Source organism: Panthera tigris, chromosome D3 (assembly GCF_018350195.1).
Source record: "Panthera tigris isolate Pti1 chromosome D3, P.tigris_Pti1_mat1.1, whole genome shotgun sequence".
NCBI classification, from domain to species: Eukaryota; Metazoa; Chordata; class Mammalia; order Carnivora; family Felidae; genus Panthera; species Panthera tigris.
The window spans coordinates 17,646,926-17,660,643 of record NC_056671.1 but is presented as its reverse complement, the minus strand read 5'-3'; the positions used below and the strand labels follow the sequence as shown (position 1 = coordinate 17,660,643).

The following is a 13,718-nucleotide window of genomic DNA, read 5'->3' as shown; positions in this document are numbered from 1 at the left end:
CGGAGCCTCAGTGTCCTCATCTGTAAAATACCGTCAATGATGACAGCTGGTCTGCACTGACTGCCAGCGATGTGTCGGACCTTGTTTTAAGTACTTTACCTTCATTTTAACTCTCTGAGTCTTCACATCAGCCCCGCGAAGTAGGTGCGATTATCATATCCCCATCTTACAGATGGGCAAGGTGTGGCACAGGGAAGTTAGGTCACTCTCTAGTCAGTGGCTGAGACAGGTTTTAATTTTTTTTTTTAATGTTTGTTTATTTAAGAGAGAGAGAGAGAGAGAGAGAGAGAGACAGAGCGCAAGCTGGGGAGGGACAGAGAAAGAGGGAGACACAGAATCCGAAGCAGGCTCCAGGCTCTGAGCTGTCAGCACAGAGCCCGATGTGGGGCTTGAACTCAAAAACTGCTAGATCATGACCTGAGCCGAAGTCAGACACTTAACTGACTGAGCCACCCAGGTGCCCCAGGAGACAGGGTTTTTTTTTTGTTTGTTTTCTGTTTTATTTTTTTTATGTTTGTTTATTTTTGAGGGGAGCGGGGCAGGAGGGGCAGAAAGGCAGGCTCCAGGCTCTGAGCTGTCAGCACAGAGCCCAACATGGGGCTGGAACCCACGAACCACAAGATCATGACCTGAGCCGAAGTTGGATGCTTAACAGACTGAGAGCCACCAGGCCCCCTGAGACGGGTTTTAAACCCAGGCAGTCAGGGTCCTTGGCCAGTGGCCCTGCTTTAGGGACTTGGAGGCGGCAGAAGGGGCCTCACTGCATGGTGTAGGAGGAGAGTGAGCCTTGGCTCCATGGCCTTGGGCAAGCTTCCGTGAGCTTCCATTTCCTTGTCTAGAAAATGGGAGGATAAGGGCTTTGTATCAGTTACCTACTGCTGTGTAACAAACCACTCCAAAGTGTTAGCGGCTTGAAGCAACATGCATTATTTCGCTCATGACTGGGGGGCTAACTTGGCTGTGGGTTTGCTCTTGCAGCTGTGGCCGGATGGAAGGTTGATCATGGCTGGATGGTCTAGGATGTCCTCACTCGTATGTCTGGAGGTTGGTGGCTGCTGGCTGGGGTGACGGGATGTGTCTGGGTCATGCAACTGTCGTCACCCAGCAGGCTAACTTCGTCTTCCTGGGCTTTTCACGTGGTGGCTGGGATCCAAGTAGAGCAAGAGAGGGTAAGCTCCCCACACAAACAGTTCACAGGTCTTTGCATGTGTCATGTTTGTTCACGTCCCATTGGCCAAAGCCGGTCCCAAGGTCAAGGCCTGAGTCAGCGTGGAGAGCGACTCCACAGGGCATGGCTAGGGGAAGGAGGAGAGTTGATAATCATTTTTACACTCTCACCTCAGCCTCCCTGGCGGGGATATTGGGAAGAACAAATGAGAAATGATACGGTTCTCAGTAGTAATGAACTTAACAGAAATCACTTATTGGCGTCCAGTAGGGGCTCAAAACAAGCTGAGTGAATAATCCTCACTTTCCAGGTGAGGGAACTGTTGTTCAAAGACACGAATAACTTGCCTAGCATCACACAGCTAATTCTTGAAACAGCTGGACTCTGAACCCAGGGCTGCCTGATTCCAAAGCTCTCGTTCATAGCCATCCCTCCTGCTGTTTTCCCAGCACACGTATTTCAGTTCGAATATGAATAGGGACCAATAGAAGCCCCTCTCTGGGTTACAAACCCGGTTTCTCCTGCCCTGCCTTGAAGGTCTGGCCTCATCTGAAAGAAGCCAGCCGACTACTGCTTGTTGTCTGTAGTAGTCTGGGACTGGGGGTGCAGTTGAGTCTGGCGCAAAGCAGAAACCGGAGAGCATTTGCTGGAATAAAAGATATTGCCACGTCTTCCCATCCTAAGAACTTGTGAATGCATGCAGACCCAGAGACAGAGAGAGAGAGAGAGAGAGAGAGCCACTTCGGTCCCCACATTGCAAACAATACCTTCCTGCCACCAAGTTTTGGTGTACAAAGCATCTGTGTCTTAGAGGGGTGTTCTCCCGTTGGAACTCTCCTCTGGGAAAAGCCATTTTCTCACCTCTCCAGAAAAGGAGGTGGCACTTCCTTGGGGAGAGAACAGATGATCTTATTATACCCAGCTTTTCTGCTGGGAAAGGCAACGGCTGGTGGGGGCTATGGTCAAAACCTGTAAAGGAAAAAGGGAACATATTCCAAACCACCGGAGAGGAGCTCATGTGCCCACCCCCACCCCCCCCCCCCCCCCCCCCCCCCCCCCCCCCCCCCCCCCCCCGGCAAGGGTCCAAGCCTGGTGTGATTTATCCTGGTGTGTTCAGGCATTTCCGACTCTCCAGGAGAGCATCATGTCTCTGAGGTCCCAAGTGTAGCCCCGAAGCTGGAGAGTAGGAACACGTGGGCCCGTTCAACTGGTTTCTTTGCTTTTGCTTATCTCTGAAAGTTTCCGTCATAAACAAACAAGGGTAACTCAGCAATTTGGAAAGACAGGCTGGGGAGGGGAGAATGCAGACTCTGAAGTCAGAGACATGCAAGATGGAGCCATATCATTTCAAGTTGCTTCCCCTCCGGAAGCCTCAGTTTCCTCTTCTGTAAAATGGGCATGGCAATAGGCCCTTTCTCCTAGGATTGCTGTGATGATTGAATGAGATCTTTCCTGTGAAACCCCTGGCCCAGTAAGACTTAGTAAAGCTCCGTATGTCTGAGCCCCGGTCTCTCAGCCTGGCTACCGATGACATCTGAGACCTAATACTTCTTTTGTCGTCGGTGAGATGGAGGCCGCCTCGTACATTGTTTCTAGCAGCATCCCTGGCCTCTACTCCCTAGATGCCGGTTGCACTGTCCAAGTCATGACAACCAAAAATGCCTCCAGACATTGTCCAATGTCCCCTTGGCGGCAGACATGGGAAGTATGATTGCCCTCAGTTGAGGAAGCATTGGTCTAAGCCTTTATCGTTGTTATTAATTAACAAATTAACAATAATCTCCTTTTCACGTGAGGCTGAGGCATCTGACTTGTGAGGGGAGCAAAAGCCAAGTTAGACTTTGGAAGCTGTTGCTCACACTGCTGTAGGTGGTACAGGCAATTGGAAAGCTGATGATCTCAACGAGATTTACTTACCTGGGTGAGCGAGTAGTCTTTGTAGTCTGTCTTTCTGGCCACATCCCTCACCTATAGTGTTCGGTCCGATTACTACACTGGAATGCGTTTGCCCATCCACTCTTCTTGTTTTCATCCAGGGTTGTTTCCATACCAAACAGCAGCAAATGTCCTTACGCACTGCAACTGACCCTCGTTATTGTGGACTCTGTACTTGCAAATTCAACTACTTGTTACGATTTATTTGCAGCCCCTGCTTTTGTAGTCATTCGGGGGCACGTGCACACAGCAGAGAAAATGTTACTCATCCCAGCTGAGATGGAAGGAGGCAATGCTCTGCCTTATTTTAGCTCTCCTAATGTAAAAAAAAAGTGTTCTTTCACCGTATATTTAGCATTTGTGTGCATTTGGGCCATGATTGGCTATTTAAAATGGCCCCCAACTGTAGTGCTAATGTGTGGTCTGAGATTGGGAATTGCAAGGAGGCGGGCGATGTGCCTTAGGGAGAAAATGCATGCGTTAGATAAGCTTTGTTCAGTCCTGAGTTATAGTGCTATTGGCTGTAAGTTCAATGTTAATGAATCAACTATATAAATATACATTAATTAACAACGTATATATTAAACAAGGTGTCTTATTATCTTTTTAAATTATATATATATATATTTGTAATGTTTATTTATTATTTTTGAGACAGAGAGAGAGAGAGATGGAACACAAGTAGGGGAGGGGCAGAGAGAGGGAGAAGCAGGCTCCAGGCTCTGAGCTGTCAGCGTAGAGCCCGCCGAGGGGCTCAAACTCATGGACCACGAGATTGTGACCTGAGCTGAAGTCAGACGCTTAACTGACTGAGCCGTGGAATAAGCCCCATTTTGTTATTATCATTTTTAAAAGTCATCTCTATGCCCAGTGTGGAGCTTGAATTTACAACTCTGAGATCAGGAGTCACATGCTCTACCAACCGAGTCAGCCAGGTGTCCCTAAAAAAAGGTGTCTTTAAACAGAAACACACATAAAACAAGGTTATATAGTCACTGGTTGATGAAATTGTTGTGACCGGAAGCCTGTTGGAACCGAGCCCTATATTTCCCCTAGGTGCAAGGATCTGGTATTTGATGTTTGTGGTGACTTCATTATAGAATAGAACAACAGTGAAAAATGAGAATTAACTGTATCTTTGTGTGTAACCATGATTATTGCCTCAGGATAAATTTCTGAGAATGGAATTATGAGCTAACATAGAATAGCCCTTCTGAGTTCTTTTGAGATTGTATCAGTCACCTCCTATTACGTAACAAACCTCAGTTTCCTCTGTAAAATGGAGATTTACAAAAAAACACCTTATTTTCCATCAGCTTAGACTGAAGATTCCTTGAGTTAGAATCTGGCAAATTGGTAACACTGGGCCTGGTGAGCAGTGAGTACCAGTTCTGTTATAATATTTATTTGTAGTGAGCATCTGTGGCAGGTGCTCTTACAAACAGAATCTCAGGTCAGCATCATTTTTCCCCATTGAAGAGATAAAGGACCTGAGACGTTGAGAAGGTAGCATGGTTCACCCAAAATCACAGAACCAGGACCGGTGGCAGGGCCAATCATGACACCAGGGTTTCTACCATCAGCTCAGTCCATCATAGCCATCAGGCATGGACTCAGCCCCCAGCATGTGCTGGGCCCTGGGCCAAGTGCGCGAAATGCGTTTTCTTGTGGATGTTCCCACGTCGCGAGGTGGTGTCAGACGAGGCTGAGTAGGGGGTGGAGTAGGGACTTTCATCCCCACTGGGTAGACATGAAGACTTCGCCCATTGGTGTCAGTGGAGACCACAGGAGAAGTCTGGATTTCCACCCCCACTGAGGAAGTGATGTGTTCATCTCTCTCCTCCAGGGTGGCATCAGAGGAAGCATAATAGAGAGTCAGGACTTTACCACTGTCTGATACAGTCCTAAACGTATGTAGAGGGAATCTTTAAGACAGTTATATGATAAACAAAGGAGACATAAAGGGAAATGAGTTTGCTAGACTTGACTTGAACTGGTGAAATGACACCAGTAGACTGTGAACATGATATAGGCTTAGCCTATCTATAATGTAATACTTAGAGCCACCACTCAAAAAGCTATACAAAGAGATACACTCAAAACCACTAGAGATAAATCGAAGTGGAATTCTAAAAAATGTTCAAGGAACCCACGAGAAAGCAGGAAACAGAGAACAAGACAAATGAAAAGTAGAACAAGCATAAATCACAAAACAATACGTCAGATCAAGCTTTAACAAATCAACAATTACTTTAAATGTAAAGGGTCTAAATACACTAATTAAAAGATAGAGATTGGGAGAGTGGATCAAAACGCACTTCAAATATGTCAATATAAGCAGGTTGAAAGTACAACGATGGAAAAAAAAGATACATTATGGAAGCATTAATCAAAAGAATTCAAGAGTGGCCATGTTAATATTAGATAAAGTGTATTTCGGAGCAAAGAAAACTACCAGGAAGAGAGGAACATTTATAATGATAAAAAGGCAATCCACCAAGAAGACCCAGTAATCCTACATGTGTATACAGCAAACATCAGAGCTGCAGAATATATGAAGCAAAAAACAAAACTGAAAGGAGAAATGGACAAATCCATTCTTGTAGTTTAATATTTCAACACTCCTTTTTCAACAACTGAAAGAACAACTTGACAAAAAAATTGGCATTTTTTGGTCAATAGCAAGGACGCTATTAACCAACAGGATCTGATTGACATTTGTAGAACACTCTGTTGAACAACAGCATACACATTCTTTTCAAGTACCCGCTGAACATATACCAACATAGGCTATATCCTGGGCCATTCAAAAGGAACTTCAACAAATTTAAAACAATTAAAGAAATCGTACAATGTGTTCTCTGACCATGAGGAAATCAAATTAGAAAAGAATAGCAGAGACATAACAGGATAATCTCCAAACACTTTGAAACTAAACAACACACTTATAAATAATTCATGAGTCAAAGAGGCAGTCTCCAGGGACATTTAAACATACATTGAACTGAATGAAAACAACAATGCAAACATCAAAATGTGTGTCACACAAGCTAAAGCAGTACTGAGAAAGAATTATATAGTATTATATATTATATAGTATTAGCTAAAGTCTCACAGCAGTAATCTAAGCTCCCACATCAAGCACCTAGAACAGGAAGTGCAAAATAAATCCAAAGCAAGAAGAAGGAAGGAAATAATAAAGGGCACAAATCAATTAAACTGAAAATAGAAAGACAATAGTGAAAATCAACGAAACAAAGAGCAGTTCTTTGGAAGAATAGGTAAAAGTGACAAATCTCTAAGAATGATCAAGAAAACAAGACAAAAAGAAGACACAACTAACCAGTATCAGGATGAAACAGGAACTATGGCTACAAACCTTGCGGACAACAGAAGATAAGAACATTCTACAAACGACTCTATACACATACATCTGACCACTTAAAGGAAATGGGCCAATACCTTAAAAAGCACAAACTATCTTAAGTAACTCAGTAGGGAACAATTTGAAGAACAATATAACTATTAAGGAAGGTGAATTTGCAATTTAACAGCTCCCCCTCAGAAAAAGTCTCTAGATCCATATGGCTTCACTAGAAAAGCCTAGCAAACATTTAAAGAATTAATAGCAATCTACACAATCTCTTTCAGAAAATAGAAGAGAAGGAAACACATCCCACCTCATTTAATTAAGGCAGTGTTATTCTGATATCAAAATCAGGCAGAGAGTACCAAAAAAAAAAAAACCTATAGACCCATATCCCTCATTAGTTTAGAAACAAACATACTTAAAAATGCATTAGCAAAGAGAATTCAGCAACATATAAAAAGAATTATACACCATGACCAAGTGGAATTTATTCCAGGCTTATAAGGCTGGCTCAATATTCAAAAATCAACCAGTCTAACTTCCCTTATTAATAGGCTAAACCAAAAAAATCATATGGTCATATCATTTGATGTAGAAAAATATTTGACAATATTCAACAGCTATTCATGATTAAAACTCTTTTAAAAAATAAGAATAAAGGGGAAACTTTCACAACTTGATAAAGAGTATAGCTAACCTCATAGTTAATGATGAAAGACTGAATGCTTCCCCCCTAAAGTCAAGAAAAAGGCATGGATGTTTGCTCTCACTGTTTACTCAACATAGTACTGGAGGTTCTAGCCAGTGCAATAAGGCAAGAAAAGGGAACAAAAGGCATACAGATCAGAAAGGAAGAAATAAAACTATCCCTATTTATGCATAACATGATTGTCTACATAGAAAATCCCAAGAAATCTAAAAAATACCTCCTGGAACTAATCAGTGAGTTCAAGAAGTTTGCAAGAGGCGTGCCTGGGTGGCTCGGTTGAGCATCTGACTCTTGATCTCAGGCCAGGTCATGATCCCAGGGTCGTGGGATTGAGCCCTGCATTGGGCTCTGCGTGGAACCTACTTAAGATGCTCTCTCTCTTTCCCTCTGCCCCTCCCCCCACTCACAGCCCCCCCCCCAAACATAAGAAAAATAAATTTTTAAAAATTAAAAAGAGAAGGTTGCAGGATGCAAGTTAAACATACAAACAAATTAATTATATTTCAGTATACTTCCAAGGAACTCACAGACACTGAAATTTAAAAATACAATGCTACTTACAGTTAAAAAAAAATTACTTAGGTGTGAATCTCACAAAACATGTATAGGGCTTATATCCTGAAACAGACAACACAATGAAAGAAATCAAATAAACAGACCTATGATGTTATGGATTAGAAAACAGCACAATAAAGCTACTGTCACTTCTCCCCAAACTGATATACAGGTTTAACACAATTCCTATAAAACCTCAGGAAGACGTTTTTGCAGATATAAACAAGATTATTCTAAAATTTATGTGGAAAGGCAATGAAGTTAGAATAACTAAAACATTTCTTAAAAAGGGAAAAAAGTGGACAGAAACAGTGTACCCAATTTCATGATTTATTATATAACTTCAGTAATCATGACTGTGTGTTAATGGCAGAAGATAGATAAATAGATCAATGCAAGAAATAGAGAACCCATAAATAGACCCACATAAATATGCCCGATGGATATCTGACAAAGGTGCAAAATTAAAAGTCAATGGAGGAAAGATAGCAATTCCAAAAAATGATACTAGAGCAATTGTACAATTGTTGGCCAAAAAAAAAAAAAAAAAAAAATTAACCTCAGGGCCCTGGGTGGTTCAGTTGGTTAAGCAGGTTAAGCATCAGACTCTTGATTTCAGCTCAGGTCATGATCTTGCAGTCTCGAGATCAAGCCCCACATTGGGCTCTGCACTGACAGTGCAGAGGCTGCTTGGGATTCTTTCTCTCCCTGTCTCTTTGCCCCTCCCCTGTGTCCTCTACCTCTCTCTCTCTCTCTCTCTCTCTCTCTCTCTCTCTCTCTCAATAAATAAACATTAGCACACACACCCCCAAATTAACCTCAACCTAAGTCTCAAACTTTATACAAAAATTAATTCAACAAAGGGACTCCTGCTTGACTCAGTTGAAAGAGCATGTGATTCTTGATCTTGGGGCTGTGAGTTCCAACCCCACGTTGGGTATAGAGATTACTAAAAAAAAAAAAAAAAAAAAAAAGATAAACTTCAACAATAGTGCAATATGGATCACAGACTTCTTAGATTTAATACCAAAAGCATAATCTAAAAAAGAAAAATTGATGTGCCTGGTGGCTCAGTCGGTTAAGCATCTGACTCTTGATTTCAACTCAGGTCATGATCTCATGGTTGTTAGATCGAGCCCCACCTTGGGCTCCAAGCTGAGCAAGGAGCTTGCTTAAGATTCTCTCTCTCCCTCTTCCTCTGCCTCTCCCCTGCTCACATTCTCTCTGTCTCTCTCAAAATAAATAAATAACTAACTATTTTTTTAAAGGAAAACCGACAAACTGAATAAAATTAAAAACATTCTCTTTGTGAGAGACTACACTAAGAGGAAGAAAAACCACTACATAATGGGAGATACTTTTGGAAACCACATAGCCGACAGAGGACTAGTACGTAGAATATATAAAGAACTCTCAAACTCAAAAATCAAAATGACAAATGGTTCAATAAAAAAAAATGGGCAGAAGACATGAAGAGATGGCAAATAACCATAGGAAAAGATTTCAACATGTTTAGCCATCAGAGAAATGCAAATTAAAACCACAATAAGATATCACTATTTACCTATCAGAATGGCTAAAAAATAATAATGACAACACCAAATGCTGGTGAAGATGCAGAGAAACTGGATCACTTATGACTCACTGGTTGATAGGGATGTAAATGGTACAGTGACACCAGCCAATAGTTTGTCAGTTTCTTAAAATACTAAACATACAATTACCATATGACCTAACCATTGTACTATGGGGAAATTATTTGTTAACAGAAAAATAAAAATGTATGTTCACACATAAATCTGTACGTGAATGTTTATAATGTTTATAGCAGCTTTTAAAATATATATATAATAAACCACTCCAGACTGGAAACAACTCTTCAAGGGCTGAATAGTTAAACTGTAGTACATCCATGCCATGGAATACCATTCAGCAATAATAAAGAACAAACTATTCACACATGCAACAACCTGGGTACATCTCTAGAAATTTAAACTGAGTGAAAAAAAGCCAATCCCATGGGGCGCCTGGGTGGCTCAGTCGATTGAGTGTCCGACTTTGGCTCAGGTCACGATCTCACAGTTCATGAGTTTGAGTCCCACTCATGCTCTCTCTCTAAAAAATAAAAAAAAAACCAAACATTAAAAAAAAAGCCAATCCCCAAAAGTTGCATTCTATGTCATTTTGTTTGTCATTCTTGAAATGGCAGAATTTGAGAAATAGAGAACAGATGAGTGGTTGCCAGGAGTTAAGGGGGGTTGGGTAGGAGGGAAGTGGGTGTGGCTCTGAACAGGCAACGAGATTTTGTGGTTTTGGAAATGTTCTGTATCTTGACTGTATCAATGTCAACATCTGGGTTGTTATATTGTACTATCATTTTGCAAAATGTTACCATTGGGGGAACCAAGATAAAGGGTTCATATGATCTCTTTGTATTCTTTCTTACACCTGCATGCGAATCTACAATGATCTCAAAATGAAAAAATTAATTAAAGGGCACCTGGGTGGTTCAGCATCTGATTCTTAGTTTTGGCTCAGGTCATGATCTCACGGTTCCTAGGACAGAGCCCTGCCTTGGGCTGACAGTTCAGAGCCTGCTTGGGATTCTCTCTCTCCCTCTCTCTCTCCCCCTCCCCCACTCACGCTCTTTCTCTCTCAAAATAAATAAACGTTTTAAAAATTTTTAATTAAAAAAAAAAAGGCAATCCTTCTGTGGCTGCTCAATCATTTCCAACTCCTCGTTTGCAGAAAGAAGGAGTCAAAGCGGTGAGGATCAAGATTTATCAATGTGGTGTGAATTTTAATATTCTCTGAGCTTTGTCCTCTTCTGTCACTCAATTAGGGGTTTTGCCTGCTGAGATTACTCCAGGGGTTTTCAGTCTCATTTATTTAATATTATTATTATTTGTTAATGCTTCCACAGGGCTAATTCACTCAGCTTCCAGGTTGCCTTGGCAACCCAAGACGAATGTCCCCATTGGGTAGAAAGAGAAACCAGAAAAACGATGCGCTAAGGAGCCTCCAAATGTAGGTTTTACAATCCTTTCTTCTTCATACGTGAGCTGGCCCCTGTGTCATGTAGGATTTGGAATCACGCTTATTTTTCCTGATCATTAAGTTCCCTTTCATCTAGCATGTGTCTCAGGTCACTTTAGAGATCACTGGCTTTGAGAACTGGAGAAGACTCTAAAATCCAGCATCTCGGGCAGCTGGGTGGCTCAGTGGGTTAAGCGACTGACTCTTGATTGCGGCTCAGGTCACGATCTCACAGTTGGTGGGATTGAGGCCGGTGGTGGGCGCAGAGCTTCCTTGAGATTCTCTCTCTGCTTTTCTCTCTCTCTCTCTCTCTCTCTCTCTGCCCCTCCCCCACTCTCAAAGTACATAAATAAACATTAAAAAATAAAATGAAATCCAGCATCTCACCTGGATCCGGGTCCCTTCATGTAAGGGCCGGCTTGGGCAGAGCCAAGATTTCCTTCAGGCTCACAAAGGGACTGCTATGGTTTCTAGAACAGGGATGGGGCAGTTTTCTCCCAGGAAAGGGTTATGCAATTTTCCTGCTGTTTCTGGGAGTAGGAACTCTCACCTGACCACATTCAGGGCAGGTGTGGGGTGGGGTGGTAAAGTGACCTTGCTTCTGGCCTTGTTTCTTGTGCAAAAATCACCTCTCCCAACCCAGCGATAAAACCAGGAACTGAAACAGTCACCTGGAAGGGGAAGGTCTGGAGATCTTTCTTTCTCATTGTATTCCATGGTTGTTCTATGGTGTTATCATCTGGGGGGAATTGGTGTCGTGGGAGATTTTACTTCTAATCTAATCATTTAAAGACCTGGGATAAGTGAATCAACAAGTTTTAAACAACTGCTGTATGACAGGCAACTGTACTGGATGCTTTGCCATACCTTAATGCATTGAATCTGAACTCCTGAAATCTTCAAATCCCCTCCCTGAAGTAAGCATTTGGATGCGCCCCACTGAATAAAGAGAGTAAGACTCAGAGAAGGAAAATGACTCGCCCAAGGTCACACAACTGGTGAGTAGAGGAGTTTGAACGTAAGGCCAAGTCTGCCAGGATCTAAAGTCCCTGTTTTCTCTGTTCCTTCATGCAGCCATAGAGGCAGTTGAGTGTAAGGGCTAACTGGCAAAGGGTGCAAATTCTGCCTTTAGGGGGACGTGCGTTCTATCATTAACTCTGCCTGGCTCAAGCTGTGTGATCTGGGGCAATTCATTTAACTTTTTTTAAAGTTTATTAGTTTATTTTAGGGGGGGGGAAGGGAGGGGCAGAGAGAGAGAATTCCAAGCAGGCTTTGCACTGTCAGCACAGAGCCCGACGTGGGGTTCAAACTCAGGAACCGTGACATCATGACCTGAGCTGAAATCAAGAGTCGGTTGCTCAAATGACTGACCCATCCAGTCCCCCCACTTCTTATTTTCTTCACCTCTATTGATGAGGATTAAGAATTGTTTTTTGTAGCCATAGGATTGTTGGGGGGGGGGGAGATTTCAGGGGATTTTGTGCTCAAAGCACTCAGATAGTCCCTGGCACATAGAAGCGATGGAAAATGTTGGCGATAATCTGTTCCCAAAGAGTAAGCCAGCTTGTTTCCTGGTTCCTTCTCAGAGCACTGCATCAACCTTCATTTTCCCCAAGCCACTCAGAGCTCTGCTGCTATCAATGCCCTTGCTTCATTAAAAATAGGAATCCTAATAATAGCCAAGCGTTTTTGTGCATCACCAAATGCCTGGCATTGCACTAGGTGCTCTGCTATCATCATCTCTCATTTAGACGAAGTAAGTGGCCAAGTCTTGCTGCGGAAGGGATGCTCAGTCCCTCCTGTTAGTGGCTGCTTGAAGGCAAAATGAAACTCACCCCTCCACTTTGTTGAGGGCACAGCAGTAGCAGCAACAGGTACCATTTGTGAAGGGCTCATCACAAGTTAGGCGCCCTACCTAATGTATTACTAAGCTCAAGGAATCCTTCCAGGGAGTGACTTCTACAGTCCCTACTTTACTGCTAAAGAAACTGAGGCCTAGAGAGGATAAGTAAGTTGCTGTTCTAGCTCTTTTGGTTCAAGGTGGACCATGATTTACATAACACACATTTCTGAGGCCAATGCCTAAAATGAAAAATCCCTCCTTGCGAATTGCAAAGATGCCTTGCTTTGTTGATTCACTTCCTCGGGTCCAGTTTCCCCAAATCTTGGTATTTCAGAGCTTGGTATTTCAGAATGGGACTCTATTAACAGGACAGCTTCACGCGAAAGATCAGGAAATTTTGGCCTGAAGAGGCGAAGGGAACTGACCTAGGACACATCGTCTGAACAGCAGCCAAGATGAGACTCGAATCCACTGCCCTTTGGCCTGGCTGGCCCAGTTATTAAGCAAACGGGTGAGGGGCTTTGGCCAGGAAAAAGAAGGGAAGGACCTTGTATCTTTTATTTCCTCATCTGCAAAATGGGGTCAAGATGGGACCTCCTTGAGTAGTGGTGTGGCCCAGTCCAGGGACAGCCACCCTGTGCTAGGAATGCGACAATGGAAAGTGCAGGGCGGGCCTGAGCGCTGGCAGTCCCCAGAAGTGGAAGTGGGAGGGGGCGATGGCAGCAAGGACAGAACTTCGGAAGCCGGAGGCGCGAGTTCGAGAATTCGGGGCGGGGCTTAGAGGTTTACGGGTTTAGATAGGCAGTGGGCGGGGCCCGCGGGATGCAGAGACTAGGGTGGCTGGCCCGTGGGTGGGGCTTTCTAGAAGCGGGGCGCGGTTTCGCGGGGCCGCTGGGCCAGTTCGGCGGCTACGAGAGGGTAGGCGGGCTTAGGGAGCCCGGGGGCCGGCTAAGGGTTTGGTTAGGGCAGTGGGCGGGGCTCAGAGGAGCTGACGTTCCGGTTTGGAGAGGCTCTGGGAACCTTTGAGGAGCTGGAAGATGTGGCCCCGCAGAGCCAAGCGGGTCAGTGGGCGGAGCTCTAAGAATGCGGCTCCCCGTTTTGA

At 43.5% G+C, this 13,718-nt stretch overlaps 1 protein-coding gene across 1 annotated transcript in view; it reads left to right on the top strand.

The window, feature by feature from the left end:
- Positions 1-1,064: 1,064 nt before the first annotated feature.
- CORO1C (coronin 1C) overlaps positions 1,065-13,718 on the top strand; it is an 89,275-nt gene continuing 76,621 nt past the window's right edge. The window contains exon 1 of the mRNA XM_042961597.1: positions 1,065-1,169. Coding sequence (XP_042817531.1) covers positions 1,073-1,169 — 97 coding nt within the window. The 5' untranslated portion in view covers positions 1,065-1,072. The remainder of the gene's footprint in view (positions 1,170-13,718) is intronic.